The sequence below is a fragment of the Eurosta solidaginis genome, chromosome 1 (genome assembly GCF_040869045.1).
Source record: "Eurosta solidaginis isolate ZX-2024a chromosome 1, ASM4086904v1, whole genome shotgun sequence".
NCBI classification, from domain to species: Eukaryota; Metazoa; Arthropoda; class Insecta; order Diptera; family Tephritidae; genus Eurosta; species Eurosta solidaginis.
The window spans coordinates 10,796,811-10,809,978 of NC_090319.1; the positions used below are offsets into that span (position 1 = coordinate 10,796,811).

The window sequence follows — 13,168 nt, forward strand, 5'->3', positions numbered from 1 at the left end:
TTATTTTATTTTTAATCAAATGTAATACATAAAATAAGTATATGTGTACATTAGACCATTTCAGAAATTTATTTTTATACAAAGTCTTCTCTGACTCCAATTAGCGCTAGCACTAGCAGACTGATCAGACGTTATTCTGCCCTAAATTTAGTCTATCTGTATACATTGCAATAAGCTTTTCCTGTCTAACTCTGCCCTCCCCCCTCTTCACTTTTTCTTAATTATTTTATTCACTCCTTCCTCCATATTTTTCGTTTCATCTATCTCTATCTCTTTCTCAGTCTCCTTCCCTCTTGTCTCTTCTCTCAAGTTTTTCCCATTCTTCTTCATCCCTTATTGCCAGTCCCAGAGCATGGTATGTATTTTGTTCCAGTCCCATTCCGAGTCCCAGTCCCACTCCGAGTCTCAGTCCCAGTCCTAGTCCTAATTCCAGTCCCAGACCGTCTCTGGTTTACTTCCCGGAAAAAAGGATTGTTAATACTAATATAGGCAAATTTATATACCAAATTTCAGGCAAATTGAATAGGACGTATATAAATAGATATGTGGGTATTATTAATTCATGTCTTTATTTCGGCTTCGCATGCATATTTATCAGTTTTGCCAATTTAATGCGACTAAATCGAATATCAAAATGAAAATTACTTTAAAACTCTCAGCAACAGCCTTCATTTGATATCCATATTACACACATATTCCAGGGTATCCGGGTCCACGTTTTGGCCTATATCTCCAGCCTCTAGCCACCCAGCGGTATAAGAATTACTCGTACTAAAGCACACATCAACAGCTTCAATTTGATACCCATAATGTAAAAATACATCCTATTGTTAACCTGATCCACGTTTTGGCCTATATCTCGAGACCCTAGTCACAAATAGGTATGAAAATTACCCTGTACTAAAGCACTCATCAACAGCTTTCATTTGTTATCCATATTGTATAAACATTTTCTAGGGGTACCCGGGTCCACGTTTTGGCCTATATCTCGAGACCCTAGTCACCAATAGGTATGAAAACTACCCTGTACTAAAGCACTCATCAACAGCTTTCATTTGTTATTAATATTCTATAAACACCTTCTTGGGGTACTCGCGTCCACGTTTTCGCCTATATATCTCGAGACCCTAGTCACACACGGGTACGAAAAATATCCCGTATCAAAGTACTCATAAACAGCTTCCATTTGATACCCATATTGTACAAGCATATCTCAGGATTACCCGGTTCCACGATTTGATCTCAAGACCCTAGCCAGAATAGGATAAAAAGTATCCTATGTCTGTCTCCTGGTTCTAAGCTACCCCTCCACCAATTTTCATCCAAATCTGTTCATTCGTTCTTGAGTTATAAATAGTGTAACTAAGAGGCCGGACAGGATCTACATGTTTTATGCCGACTCCGAACGGCATCTGCAAGGCAGATGAGTTTTCACTGAGAGCTTTTCATGGCAGAAATACACTCGGAGCGCTTGCCAAACACTCCCGAGGGGTGACCCCGCTTAGAAAAATGTTCTTCTAATTGAAAAACCTTATTTCTAAAATTTTGATGTTGTTTTGCCCGGGGTGTGAACCCAGGGCATACGGTGTGGTAGGCGGAGCACGCTACCATCACACCACGTTGGCCGCACTATTTAATGGATTTTATTATACATATAAACATTCCTCTTCAATCACTCTATCTATTAAAAGAAAGCGTATCAAAACCCATTGCGTAGTTTTAAAGGTTTAAGAATTCAAAGGGACATAGGGACAGAAAAGGCGACTTTGTAGTGATGATAACTTCTGAAAGCTTGCAAAGTCCTCGCAAAGCTCGCACTAAAATGAGGTTTAGAAGCGTATTTCATTTGTATTACGGCCAGATACCCCTAGAAGTTGTACAGGGCTGCGATAGCTTCAAGTCCTTGGATGTGTCCCACGGGAGTTTCTCACAATATCAAAAGCATATTTTGCCCACAAAAAAGTAAATATACGAGTGTCATAGAAGTTCCCACTCCAGAGACCGTTTTCGATTTGTGAGCCATCTATTTTTCGAAAGCTTCCTCATAGGAAACAGAATCCTAAATTTTGTACCGTATGCTTTCATTGGACAGGTACATTCTGTTTTTGATGTAATACACTAGCACTTCTTTTTGAGATCCGCGCTAGGTTCTGCGTTTTACGCCGATTACTTAGCGTCCTCAATAAGAAGCCAAATAGCAAAATATTACTTTGTAGTCTAGGCTAAAACTTTAAGTGCTAGTGATCGCGGTATGGATAAATTTTCGATAAAAATCGATAGTTTTAGATGATTAATTGTTTTTCCCATTCTTCTTCATCCCTTATTGCCAGTCCTAGAGGGTGGTATGTATTTTGTTTCAGTCCCATTCCGAGTCCCAGCCCCACTCCCAGTCTCAGTCCCAGTTCTAGTCCTAATTCCAGTCCCAGACCGTCTCTGGTCTACTTCCCGGAAAAAAGAATCGTAAATATTAATATAGGCAACTTTATATACCAAATTTCAGGCAAACTGAACAGGACGTCAAGATCATTTACTAAAGGAGAAATTAATAAAGCAACAATTGAGAAAGAATTAGCAGCCATTCATTGGGCCATAACATATTTTAGACCATACGTTTACGGTAGAAAATGTTTGTCAAAACAGACCACAGACCCCTAACATTCCTATTTTCGATGAAAAATCCGTCATCAAAATTAACTGGAATCAGATTAGATCTGGAAGAATATGATTTCGAAGTGGAGTATATCGCAGGTAAAGAAAATTATGTAGCCGACGCATTATCACGCATAGATATTAAAGACCTAAAACAAATATCGGTAGAAGCGTGTAAAATATTAAAAGTTACGACTAGATCAAAAACTAAGAAAAATTACAACAATAAAGATTCCAGTAGTAAAAATGAAGAAATAAAAAGTCACAATGAGAACCCAATAATATTTGAAGCGCTAAATAAATGTGAAGTAAAGAGACTAGTCCAGCTCGTTTTCGATCCTCCGAAATTACGTTTCAAAAAAGGAAAGAAAATTTGTAGCGAAATTAATATAAAAAATGTAATTGTTGAGGCGAAGATTGATTTAGGTCAAAACTTTGCCAGGCGTATAAAAGAAGCCGGCAATATAGGAACTAGAATATAGTTGTCCTTAGGAGACAAATTGTTTAAAGATAATTATGCCCGGGTAGACACATTTAAAGAAATTGGTACCAAAGTTCTCAAAAATTTCGATGATTAATAGTTGAATTCCCGATAACGAGTAGAAAACACAACGATAATAAAAAATATAACTTTCTGATAGCGAACTCATAGCAAAATAATCGTCAAATTTTCGATAATAAATCGATAACAGCCGATAACTCATTGATAGAAAATCAATAATTCATTTATTATTTTTTATATTGAAATTTTTATCACTCGTCGATTACAAACCGATAACTCGTTGATAAGACATATATAACACGCCAATGTCCCGTCGACAACAAGCCGATAAGTCATCGACAACAAACCGTTAACACTTCGATAGAAAATTGACAGCACGCCAACGGATTTCTTCCTCATAAGTAATCGGTTTGTTTTTCTGCTTCCTTTGATTTCCATTACTTAATTGGTTGTTTGATTTCATTCATATAAAATCTACCACGTACATTGTTACCACATTATGCTACAGTGTTGTAATTAACACTTACGCTTACATTTTGGATTTCCCCATACCGTTTCGACAGATGTTTACACAACCACAAGACTTACTAGGGGTTGAAAATTTTGGTTAAGAAAATTTCTTAACAAACCATGCTAGCTAAGGTTGTGAACGCCACATTTTGGGGTGAATGACCGAAATCCCGTTTTTGACCAATCTTGTTGTCATGCCGCGGCGTGATAATTTTTCTACCATAGGTAATTGTTGAATAAATAAGTGTGTAGATAAATTAACGCTTTCTTAAATGTTTTTATAAATATCTAAGTATTTAAGATAGAATTAGGAATTAGTAGTTAAATTCTTATCACTTCATTATTTTGGCTTGCTTTTCCATTTGTCACTGTAAACCGCTTTTATTTTTATTTAATTTATTTATTTAACCTATTTATTTATTATAAGATTATATCATTTATTTATTTAGGTACAACCATTTATTTATTTACACTACTTTGGATTTGCCTGAATTTATTCAATGAAATTTTAAAATCCGCTATATCAACGTCAAATTTCTTTATCACGGTCAATGAATACTTATTTGCTGTGTCGCGCATCTAACCGTTCAATGTGCTTTTAGCAATTCGGTTCGAAAATTCTCCTTCAACTGCTGGCTTTACGCTTGCTGACTTGTTGTCTAGTTGCAACTTGGAATAACTTTGTCAAATGCCGGCAATTGCATTTTGTTGGTAGTAAGTCGAATTTTCAGAGATTTTTTTGTCGTTTTCCTATACAGTTGCTTATTGTTTTGTTCTTGCTTCAAAAAGCTCCAATAAAGTGCATGTGCTTTCTCCAAGTTTTGGGGGTGCGAAAGCTGTTCATTGCTTGTCTGTGCTATGTGTGTGTGATATTTGTATACCCAGTGGAGTAGAAATATCGGTTAGAATTCGAATAACTAAAGCAGAATCGCTTCTAATAGAAGCCCCGATATTAGTCATTGTATTGAGCCGGAAGTAAAAACGCGATTTATATTAAGAGTGAATGAAAGCGAAACGTGTATTAGTAAAAGCGCCTTAAAAGGAAAAAAGGGCAGTAAAAACTGGTCTTATAGTTTTTGGACTATAATTAAGACACATCGGTTATTTAATAAGAGGAAACATAATAGATCATTAAATTAAAGGTGGATACATTCTGTTATTCAGTGAAGGGGGAATGCGCATGCATATCAACTGGCTAAGTGCCACCTTAGCCCATGCATAATGGATTGACGGGCTTTGATCGAATTTTGAAGGGAATAGAATTGTACAATTTGGTATGACTACAGGAACACTTCGGGATTGTTTTTAGAAGCATTTCGATTCGATTTTTACTCGAGAAATTTCAGGATCACTTTCGGACTCGTCTCGAGACTATTTAGGGAACAAATTGGAATAATTTCAGGGCCACTTTGGAATTTTTTTAGAATAATTTCCCATCTATTTCGGAATTATTTTAAGATTTTTATAGGATTACTTCGGTATTATTTTCGGCAGTATCTTCCAGACTAATACGAAAAAATTTCTTACAGGCCTACTTCGGGACTTCTGCATCATTTCGAAACTGTTTTCGGAATTATTTTCAAGACTATTTTGGAATGAATTTGGAACAATTCCAAGATATAAGATATCAAAAAGCGCAGCTCTCTGAGAGTGTTTATAGTAGAGCTGCAAAAGTATCGATATTCGGCATACTTGATATTTTCGATATTTAAGAGGGAGGGTATCGATATATCGCGATATATATCGAATTTTTTGTTATAGTGAAAAGCGCTTACTCAATTTAAAAGCAATATCAGGTATATATCAGACATTTATGTAAATATAATATATACGTAACTTCGAAACGATCATAAAACACATTTTGCATAGTTGTCCGCGATGGTAGCTTATACAGCGAAGCGAGGGTATATACAAAGTTACGCCACCCTTTGTCATCCACTATGGGAAACGGTCGATCGTCTGCGGTAGCTAAACCCCAGTAGGGTGCTGGCAGAAGCCTTTTACGTGATGATGGATCTTCATATGTTTTTATACTCAGTTGAGGAGAGCTCACAGAGTAAAATAACTTTGATTGTATAACGGTTGGTTGCATAGGTATAAAGGAATCGAGATAGATATAGACTTCCATATATCAAAATCATCAGTATCGAAAAAAAATTTGATTGAGCCATGTCCGTCCGTCCGTCCGGTAACACGATAACTTGAGTAAATTTTGAGGTATCTTGATGAGATTTGGTATGTAGGTTCCTGAGCACTCATCTCAGATCGCTATTTAAAATGAACGATATCGGACTAAAACCACGCCCACTTTTTCGATATCGAAAATTTCGAAAAACCGAAAAAGTGCGATAATTCATTACCAAAGATGGATCAAGCGATGAAACTTGGTATGTGAGTTGAACTTATGACGCAGAATAGAAAATTAGTAAAATTTTGGACAATGGGCGTGGCACCGCCCACTTTTAAAAGAAGGTAATTTAAAAGTTTTGCAAGCTGTAATTTGGCAGTCGTTGAAGATATCATGATAAAATTTGGCAGGAACATTACCCCTGTTACTGTATGTATGCTTAATAAAAATTAGCAAAATCGGAGAACGAACACGCCCACTTTTAAAAAAAAAATTTTTTTAAGTAAAATTTTAACAAAAAATTTAATATCTTTACAGTATATAAGTAAATTATGTCAACATTCAACTCCAGTAATGATATGGTGCAACAAAATACAAAAATAAAAGGAAATTTCAAAATGGGCGTGGCTCCACCCTTTTTCATTTAATTTGTCTAGGATACTTTTAATGCCATAAGTCTAACAAACATTTACCAATCCTTGTGAAATTTGGTAGGGCTTAGATTCTAGGACGACAATTTATTTCTGTGAAAAAGGGCGAAATCCGTTGAAGCCACGCCCAGTTTTTATACACAGTCGACCGTCTGTCCTTCCGCTCGGCCGTTAACACGATAACTTGAGAAAAAATCGTTATATCTTTACTAAACTCAGTTCACGTACTTGTCCGAACTCACTTTGAATTGGTATAAAAAATGGCCGAAATCCGGCTTTGACCACGCATACTTTTTCGATATTGAAAATTACGAAAAATGAAAAAAATATCATAATTCTATACGAAAATACGAAAAAAGGCATGAAACATGGTAATTGGATTGGTTTATTGACGCAAAATATAACTTAAAAAAAAAACTTTGTAAAATGGGTGTGACACCTGCCATATTAAGTAGAAGAAAATGAAAAAGTTCTGCAGGGCGAAATCAAAAGCCCTTGGAATCTTGGCAGGAAAACTGTTCGTGGTATTACATATATAAATAGATTAGCGGTACCCGACTTATGATGTTCTGGGTCACCCTGTTCCACATTTTGGTCAATATCTCGAAAACGCATTCACATATACAAATACTACCACTCCCTGTTACAACCGTCATTAATACCTTTAATTTGATATATATATCGAACAAACAAATTCAAGAGTCACCCCTGGTCCACGTTTATGGCCATATCTCGAAAAGGCGTCCACCTATAGAACTAAGCCCCACGTCCTTTTAAAATGCTCATTAACAACTTTCATTTGATACCTATATCGAACAAACAAATTCTAGAGTCAACCCTGATCCACCTTTATGGCGATATCTCTAATGGCGTCCAACTATAGAACTATGGCCCACTCCCTCATAAAATACTCCTTAATGCCTTTCATTTGATACGCATGTCATACAAACACATTCCAGGGTTACCCTCGGTTCATTTTCCTTCATGGTTATTTTCCCTTATGTTGTCACCATAGCTCTCAACTGAGTATGTGATGTTCGGTTACACCCGAACTTAACATTCCTTACTTGTTCATATAACAATTAATCTTATTTGGCGAGCTATGTGAATCTAAATTTGCAGTTGTATGCGATCGTTCTAGATGGTGAAACAAATTGGACGTATTACCACTAGTTGTATAACATTTTTTGAAATAGTATTACTGATTTTGTCAAAATGGGTCCAAATGCTTGACTTTGTGCTTCGTAGCTTTTTGGCAACAAAATTTTCGTCTTCAAACTCAATGATGTCTTCTGTTGCGTGTATATCTACATATACGAATACATGTATATATGTGGATATAATAAAAAAAAATAACGTAGCTTTCACATTGAACTTTTGTAAGAATTTTTCAATATTCAGAGCCACCAACTTGTTAGTTATTCATATAAAATAAACACAAATCTGACATAATGTATGTAATTTTATTTATTTATGTTTTATTTGTCTTACCAAAGTTTTAGACGCTGGTAATTCTGCCGCTAGAAAAAGGAATAAGAAATGGGAATAAAGTACTCGATATTTAGAAAAAAACATCGATAATCGCACCACGAACCTGGTATCGATGTATCGATATTTATATCGATACTTTTGTAGCTCTAGTTTATAGTGCCTTCAGAACCATTTGACCTTTTTCAGTGGGCTGACTTCGTGGTGGAAAATGCCCTAGACAATCTTACTTAACTGGGTCGCTGCTATAAAATATTTCGAAAATCCCTCCGATTGTATTTGTGCCATAAAACGGTTCTCATAAAAATTCAGCAGAGGCTGGTCAGAGCAGGCAAGAAACGTGTAAAAAGCAAAAAACATGGCAAATTGGGAAATAGCTAGGCATTAGTTTCCTCGAATATACAGATATATTTCAGGGGGTGGGTACTTCTGAAAAAATCTATTGGATATCTCATAGCTTATGGTATTTTTCTTAGTTTTGCTTAAATAAGCTCTCGTCTAGCAGCGGTTTTAATGGACCCGCACTGTCTAGGCTGCATTTTAGTAGAACCGCTAACTGTTACTAGCCCAGCGGCTACCTTTAAAAAAATGCGACATTAATAACCACTTCCACGGCTTGGAAAATCTATAGATCTGAATGCGCATATTCTAAATGCAACGCCGCGCAAGCAGCTATCCACGCTATAACCGAACATTTAGAGGAGGGATTGCCTTCAATGATTTTCCGTTCAACGTCTTTCTGGACGTAGCCACAATCAAGTTCCATCTACATTCCTTCAATGTAGAATTCGTAATACAAACGCGAACACTAGCGAGAGTAACCATCCAATGAAGTCTTCGGGAATGCTCCTTAGCACGGTAACCAACAAGGGCACTTCTCCAGCAGCTGCTTAATGGTGTGGACATTACAAATGAAACTAGAAAGGACTGATTACCATAAACTGATGACAGCCACATTTTTTGGGCAGACTTCCCATAACACCAACCTTTGACCCTGTATAATGTATTAGAATACATTTTCGAAATCGGTCAAGTCGTTGTCCCATGAACGGATGACCAACGAACAAAGTAAATTTTTTGACGTTAGTTCCATTGACCCTATTGCACGTAACCGCATCTTAGCTGGTATTTTGCGGCATATTGATTGCGAAAAGAAAAATGTACCAATAAGAAATAAAAGTACCAGCTAAGTTGCATTTCAATCAGTGAAGTGAAAGTCAGTTTTTACCAGGGTGCTTCGCTAATTTCATATCATTTAAGAGGGGAACACCCCAAAAAAGAACTAAACGAGAGTGACACAATTTTCCTTGTCGCACCTAATTCGCGTATAATAAGCGCCAAAATACCAGATAAGTGGCAGTTTGATCAGTGTAATAGTTATAAGTCAGTTTTTAGGGGAAGTTCGTATGAAACTAGAGAATCACCCAGAAAAACCACTTAGAAACGCGCGAAAAAGTTGTTTCTCTTCGCAAAAATTTAGCTCATAACTCTGGGAAAAATTCCGAAGGTTCTTTGCTTAGTTCACCTTAATTAAAGAGCCCTCTCTTACTTCCCCCTTCTACACCCTCACACTTTTCACATAAGCTTTGCAGTTATCTCTATAGATACACATGTCATTCAGCAATTTATTCGTAATTATTTTTTAGCATGTAAATTGCCATCACAATAAATAATATAATTTAATGTTTTAGGGCGAATTATAAACTTTAAATTTAATCTCTCACAAAGCTTGGAAATTGTGATAAACTTTAGAAATCGTTACAAATTGGTTGTTTAAGCTGCATGGGAAACTGCAAACTAGTGCGATTGATTTCAATAAAGTGCAGATAAAAGCTTTGGCTGATTAACATATCACTGTGAAATTAAAATCATCTTTTGGTTCGCGCTTTGCTTTTTCTTCAAGTTCTCTGTTAGAATTTGAATGCTTAAAGTTATCAACATAACACTCTGCAGTTCTATGTTAGCATTGTTGAAATGTAATTAACATTATGTTATCAACAGCGTATTAATTAAATAAAATTTTTAACTCTGCTTTACCTAAGTACAGTTAACAAAATAACACATATTAAACATTCTTAAAATCTAAATATCCCACTTACTTGAGTGTTTATTGCCAATTTCACGTTTTAGTTCCTCGGTGCGATTGCGCAGCTGCGGTGCCAAAGGATACTGAGCGAATGTCAAATTTAAATTTCGCATTTCAGCGCTGAAACTTTTCATCATCAAAAAGCAGGTTTGCTCGCCTACAACATCTTCACGACTATTGGGTTCATAGACGGCAATGGGATTAGACCAATTGTAGCTAGAAAATTGAGGCGGTAGCGGTAATGTTAGAAAAGATTTTGAAAAACGACTTGCATTTAGGATTTTATTATAAAATTACCGTTTTAAAACTTCAATCGTCATAACGGACAGGCTTTTAAAACTAAGCAGGCCACTGCGCAATAGCATGTAAAATTCATCGGCACATGTAGTTTTCTGAACCTCAAAGCTGTCTGTGGCGCCACCTACGGATATAACCGGTGTACCGTTACTATTAAAGTATTTTGCAATTCGACTGACAGCAGCTGAAAAAATATAAACCAAACACTCTTCAGATTTTTCATATAGGGCCATAAGAATTTTTCTAACAAAGTTAATGTCACTCGCCATATATCTGGTAGCTGTCAAGTAAGCGCAATTTACATGCGTACCACTTCCTTATTTCACTTACCCAATGCATAATCACAAACAGGACCAAACACCACATGAGCACAACTTTTTGATATACCATCCATAGCTTTAAAAGTTGCATACGATGCATCACACTTCACATCATCTGTCATCCATTCAAAATTTATTTGCTTTGGTAACAAACTATTATTACGTACATATTGCTCGGCCAAATGTAATGCGGGCATGGAACTACGCATTGATGCGAGATAAGTATCATCATCGGGTAATAGTAAAAGGGCACGTAGAGTACAATTCAATCCAACATCACTACAAATAGCCTCACATGAACGTGCGGTTACATTACGACAAACAGCATACGTTGTATGGGGTAATGCCAATAGCAAGTAAAGTAGTGTAGATAATAACAAAAATTTTAAATTGCACAAACGTTTGTAGTGAGAAAAGTTAAAATTATGGCCAACATGGAGGTGCGGAGATGATAGCAATGTAATGCCCCAATGCTGCCGCTGCTTCACTGGTGGTTGTATGTTAGGAGAAGCGTAATTGTGGTAGTTGCGTTTGGTATTGGTTGGCTTGGGTTTGTTTGCGTTGCGCTGCTCGTTGCTGTAATCCTTGCTTAAACTTCGGGTATATTCTATAAAATCAGTACATTTACGACTAGTTTGAGGGCTTTTTACTTCGTTTTTAAGCTGCTGTTGTTTTGTATGTGGCATTACATACATGTTGTTGTGTAGAAAATCCATGCTTTTGAGTTGAATACTACTTTGAGGGCTGATTGAGAAACTTTGTTTTAATGTCTCACTAGTATGGTGTTTATGTTTCTGTGCATGCAATGAATACTGCTGCATTGTTTGAGTTTCGCTTTTTAGTTTTAATCTCAGTCGTTTTGGTTTAGCACATTTCTGCTGCGCTGTTTTTCGCTTGCTAAGTGATTGCTCAATTCATATTGACTCTGAACTTGTGTTTTTGGTTTATGTAGTAGAATATCTTCAAAATACTGCAGTGCTCTGACAGAGCCGCTTACTTTATATTGACTTTGATGTCGAGTTTTTAGGCTATGTATGAGAGTTCTTTGGCAGGACCACACTTTTATAACACAATTTTGCGTTGCAGTCAGCGCTATCACCTCAAAGTTATGGTGATTATTATAAAAACTATTACATTTAGCGGAAACATGTGGTTTAGTTTTGTTTTGTAAGCTTTTGTGAGCATTGACTTTATTTTCAGGAAACGGCAAATATTTTAGTTGTTTCTTGTTGCTGCGAATGTGTATCATGTTTGCTAACTCTATGTAACTTACTTCTATTGCCAGTTACTTTATCACACAGTAATCTAGTTTTTTGTAGTGAGTCGCTTTATTTCTCATATTTGCATACAATTCTCCTACGTTCTTTTGTTGTTATACCAACATTAAACTTTCTCATAATCTCAGCTCCTCTTAAAGCATATGCCAACACTATTAGACCATTCACAATTTTGTCCCTTCTAGCACAAAAACTTTCATGAATATGTCACTGTAAATTACTTGGCATTCCAATACTCCCTCTGACATGCTAAACTTTTTCAGTAGCCAAGTTTTTAGTTTAACTTCCACACATTTGATATATCTTCCTTTGCTGCTCCGTCTCATCCAACTATTTATTATTGGTCAATTTTCTCAAGTGTTTTTCATTTAATTGGTTTTTGTGTTTTTGTAAACGTTTGGCATTTTTTATGGCAATTGTGGCTAAGTCATGCTCTTTTGCACTTTTCTTTATGTCCACATACTCATAGCTTTGGTGCATTGCATTTGCATTGACTTTTGCATACTGTACACGTTCTATCATCACAACTGTAACTTTGTTGAATTACTTATTACAGTCATTTGCAATTAAAGTCTCACCATTTGATATCTCAGGCTATGCGCATAAGTTGGTATGTTCAAATGAATGATTTATTTCATTTGTTTCATAAATATGTATGTTACTACCATGCTATATATTTGCGTACGATTCCTTCATAATAAAGTATAACATAATTATCCTAAAAAATTTTTCAATATTTGCTTTAATATGCATGTTTTGGTATGTGTTGGTAATAAGTTAAGCTTTTTAGTCAACTTTTCTTTAATTTTGCTTTTGCATAACTTGGTTTCAGCTATTCGTTCTATGTGCTTAAGTTTCAAATTTCTTTAAACGCAAATTATCGCTGTGTTTTTGCTTTCAATGTCATCAGAATTTCTTCAAGCTCAAGTATCTCTAAATATGCCGTTTTCTAAAATGAAAAAAAAAAAAATAAAAATTGGTGACACAGAGTGATAAATAATTCCAAAATTTGTTTTACAAGTTGGTTAAAAATAAAAAAACGTTTTGAAAATATTTAAAATTTTAAGCTGGTAAATGAATAGTTAAAAATTGAATTGCTGACTTACATCGAAAATAATATAAGCAAAAATTCTCTTGTATTCGGACTTAAATATGTATTAAATCTAAGACACTCAAAACAATGTAAAATAAAAACATATTTTATGCCGACTTCGTAAGGCAACTGTAATGCAAATTAGTTTTTACTGAAAAGCTTTCCTTT

The 13,168-nt window shown here is 35.6% G+C and overlaps 1 protein-coding gene across 1 annotated transcript in view; it reads right to left on the reverse strand.

Annotated features, from left to right (window-relative positions):
• The window catches only part of LOC137233850 (uncharacterized), a 28,172-nt gene extending 16,721 nt beyond the window's left edge, over nt 1–11,451 (reverse strand). Inside the window, exons 1-3 of the mRNA XM_067757364.1 lie at nt 10,641–11,451; nt 10,311–10,494; nt 10,027–10,229 (exon numbers count right to left, since the gene is read on the reverse strand). Of these exons, the coding sequence (XP_067613465.1) occupies nt 10,027–10,229; nt 10,311–10,494; nt 10,641–11,451 (1,198 nt within the window). The remainder of the gene's footprint in view (nt 1–10,026; nt 10,230–10,310; nt 10,495–10,640) is intronic.
• Between the last annotated feature and the right edge of the window lie 1,717 nt (nt 11,452–13,168).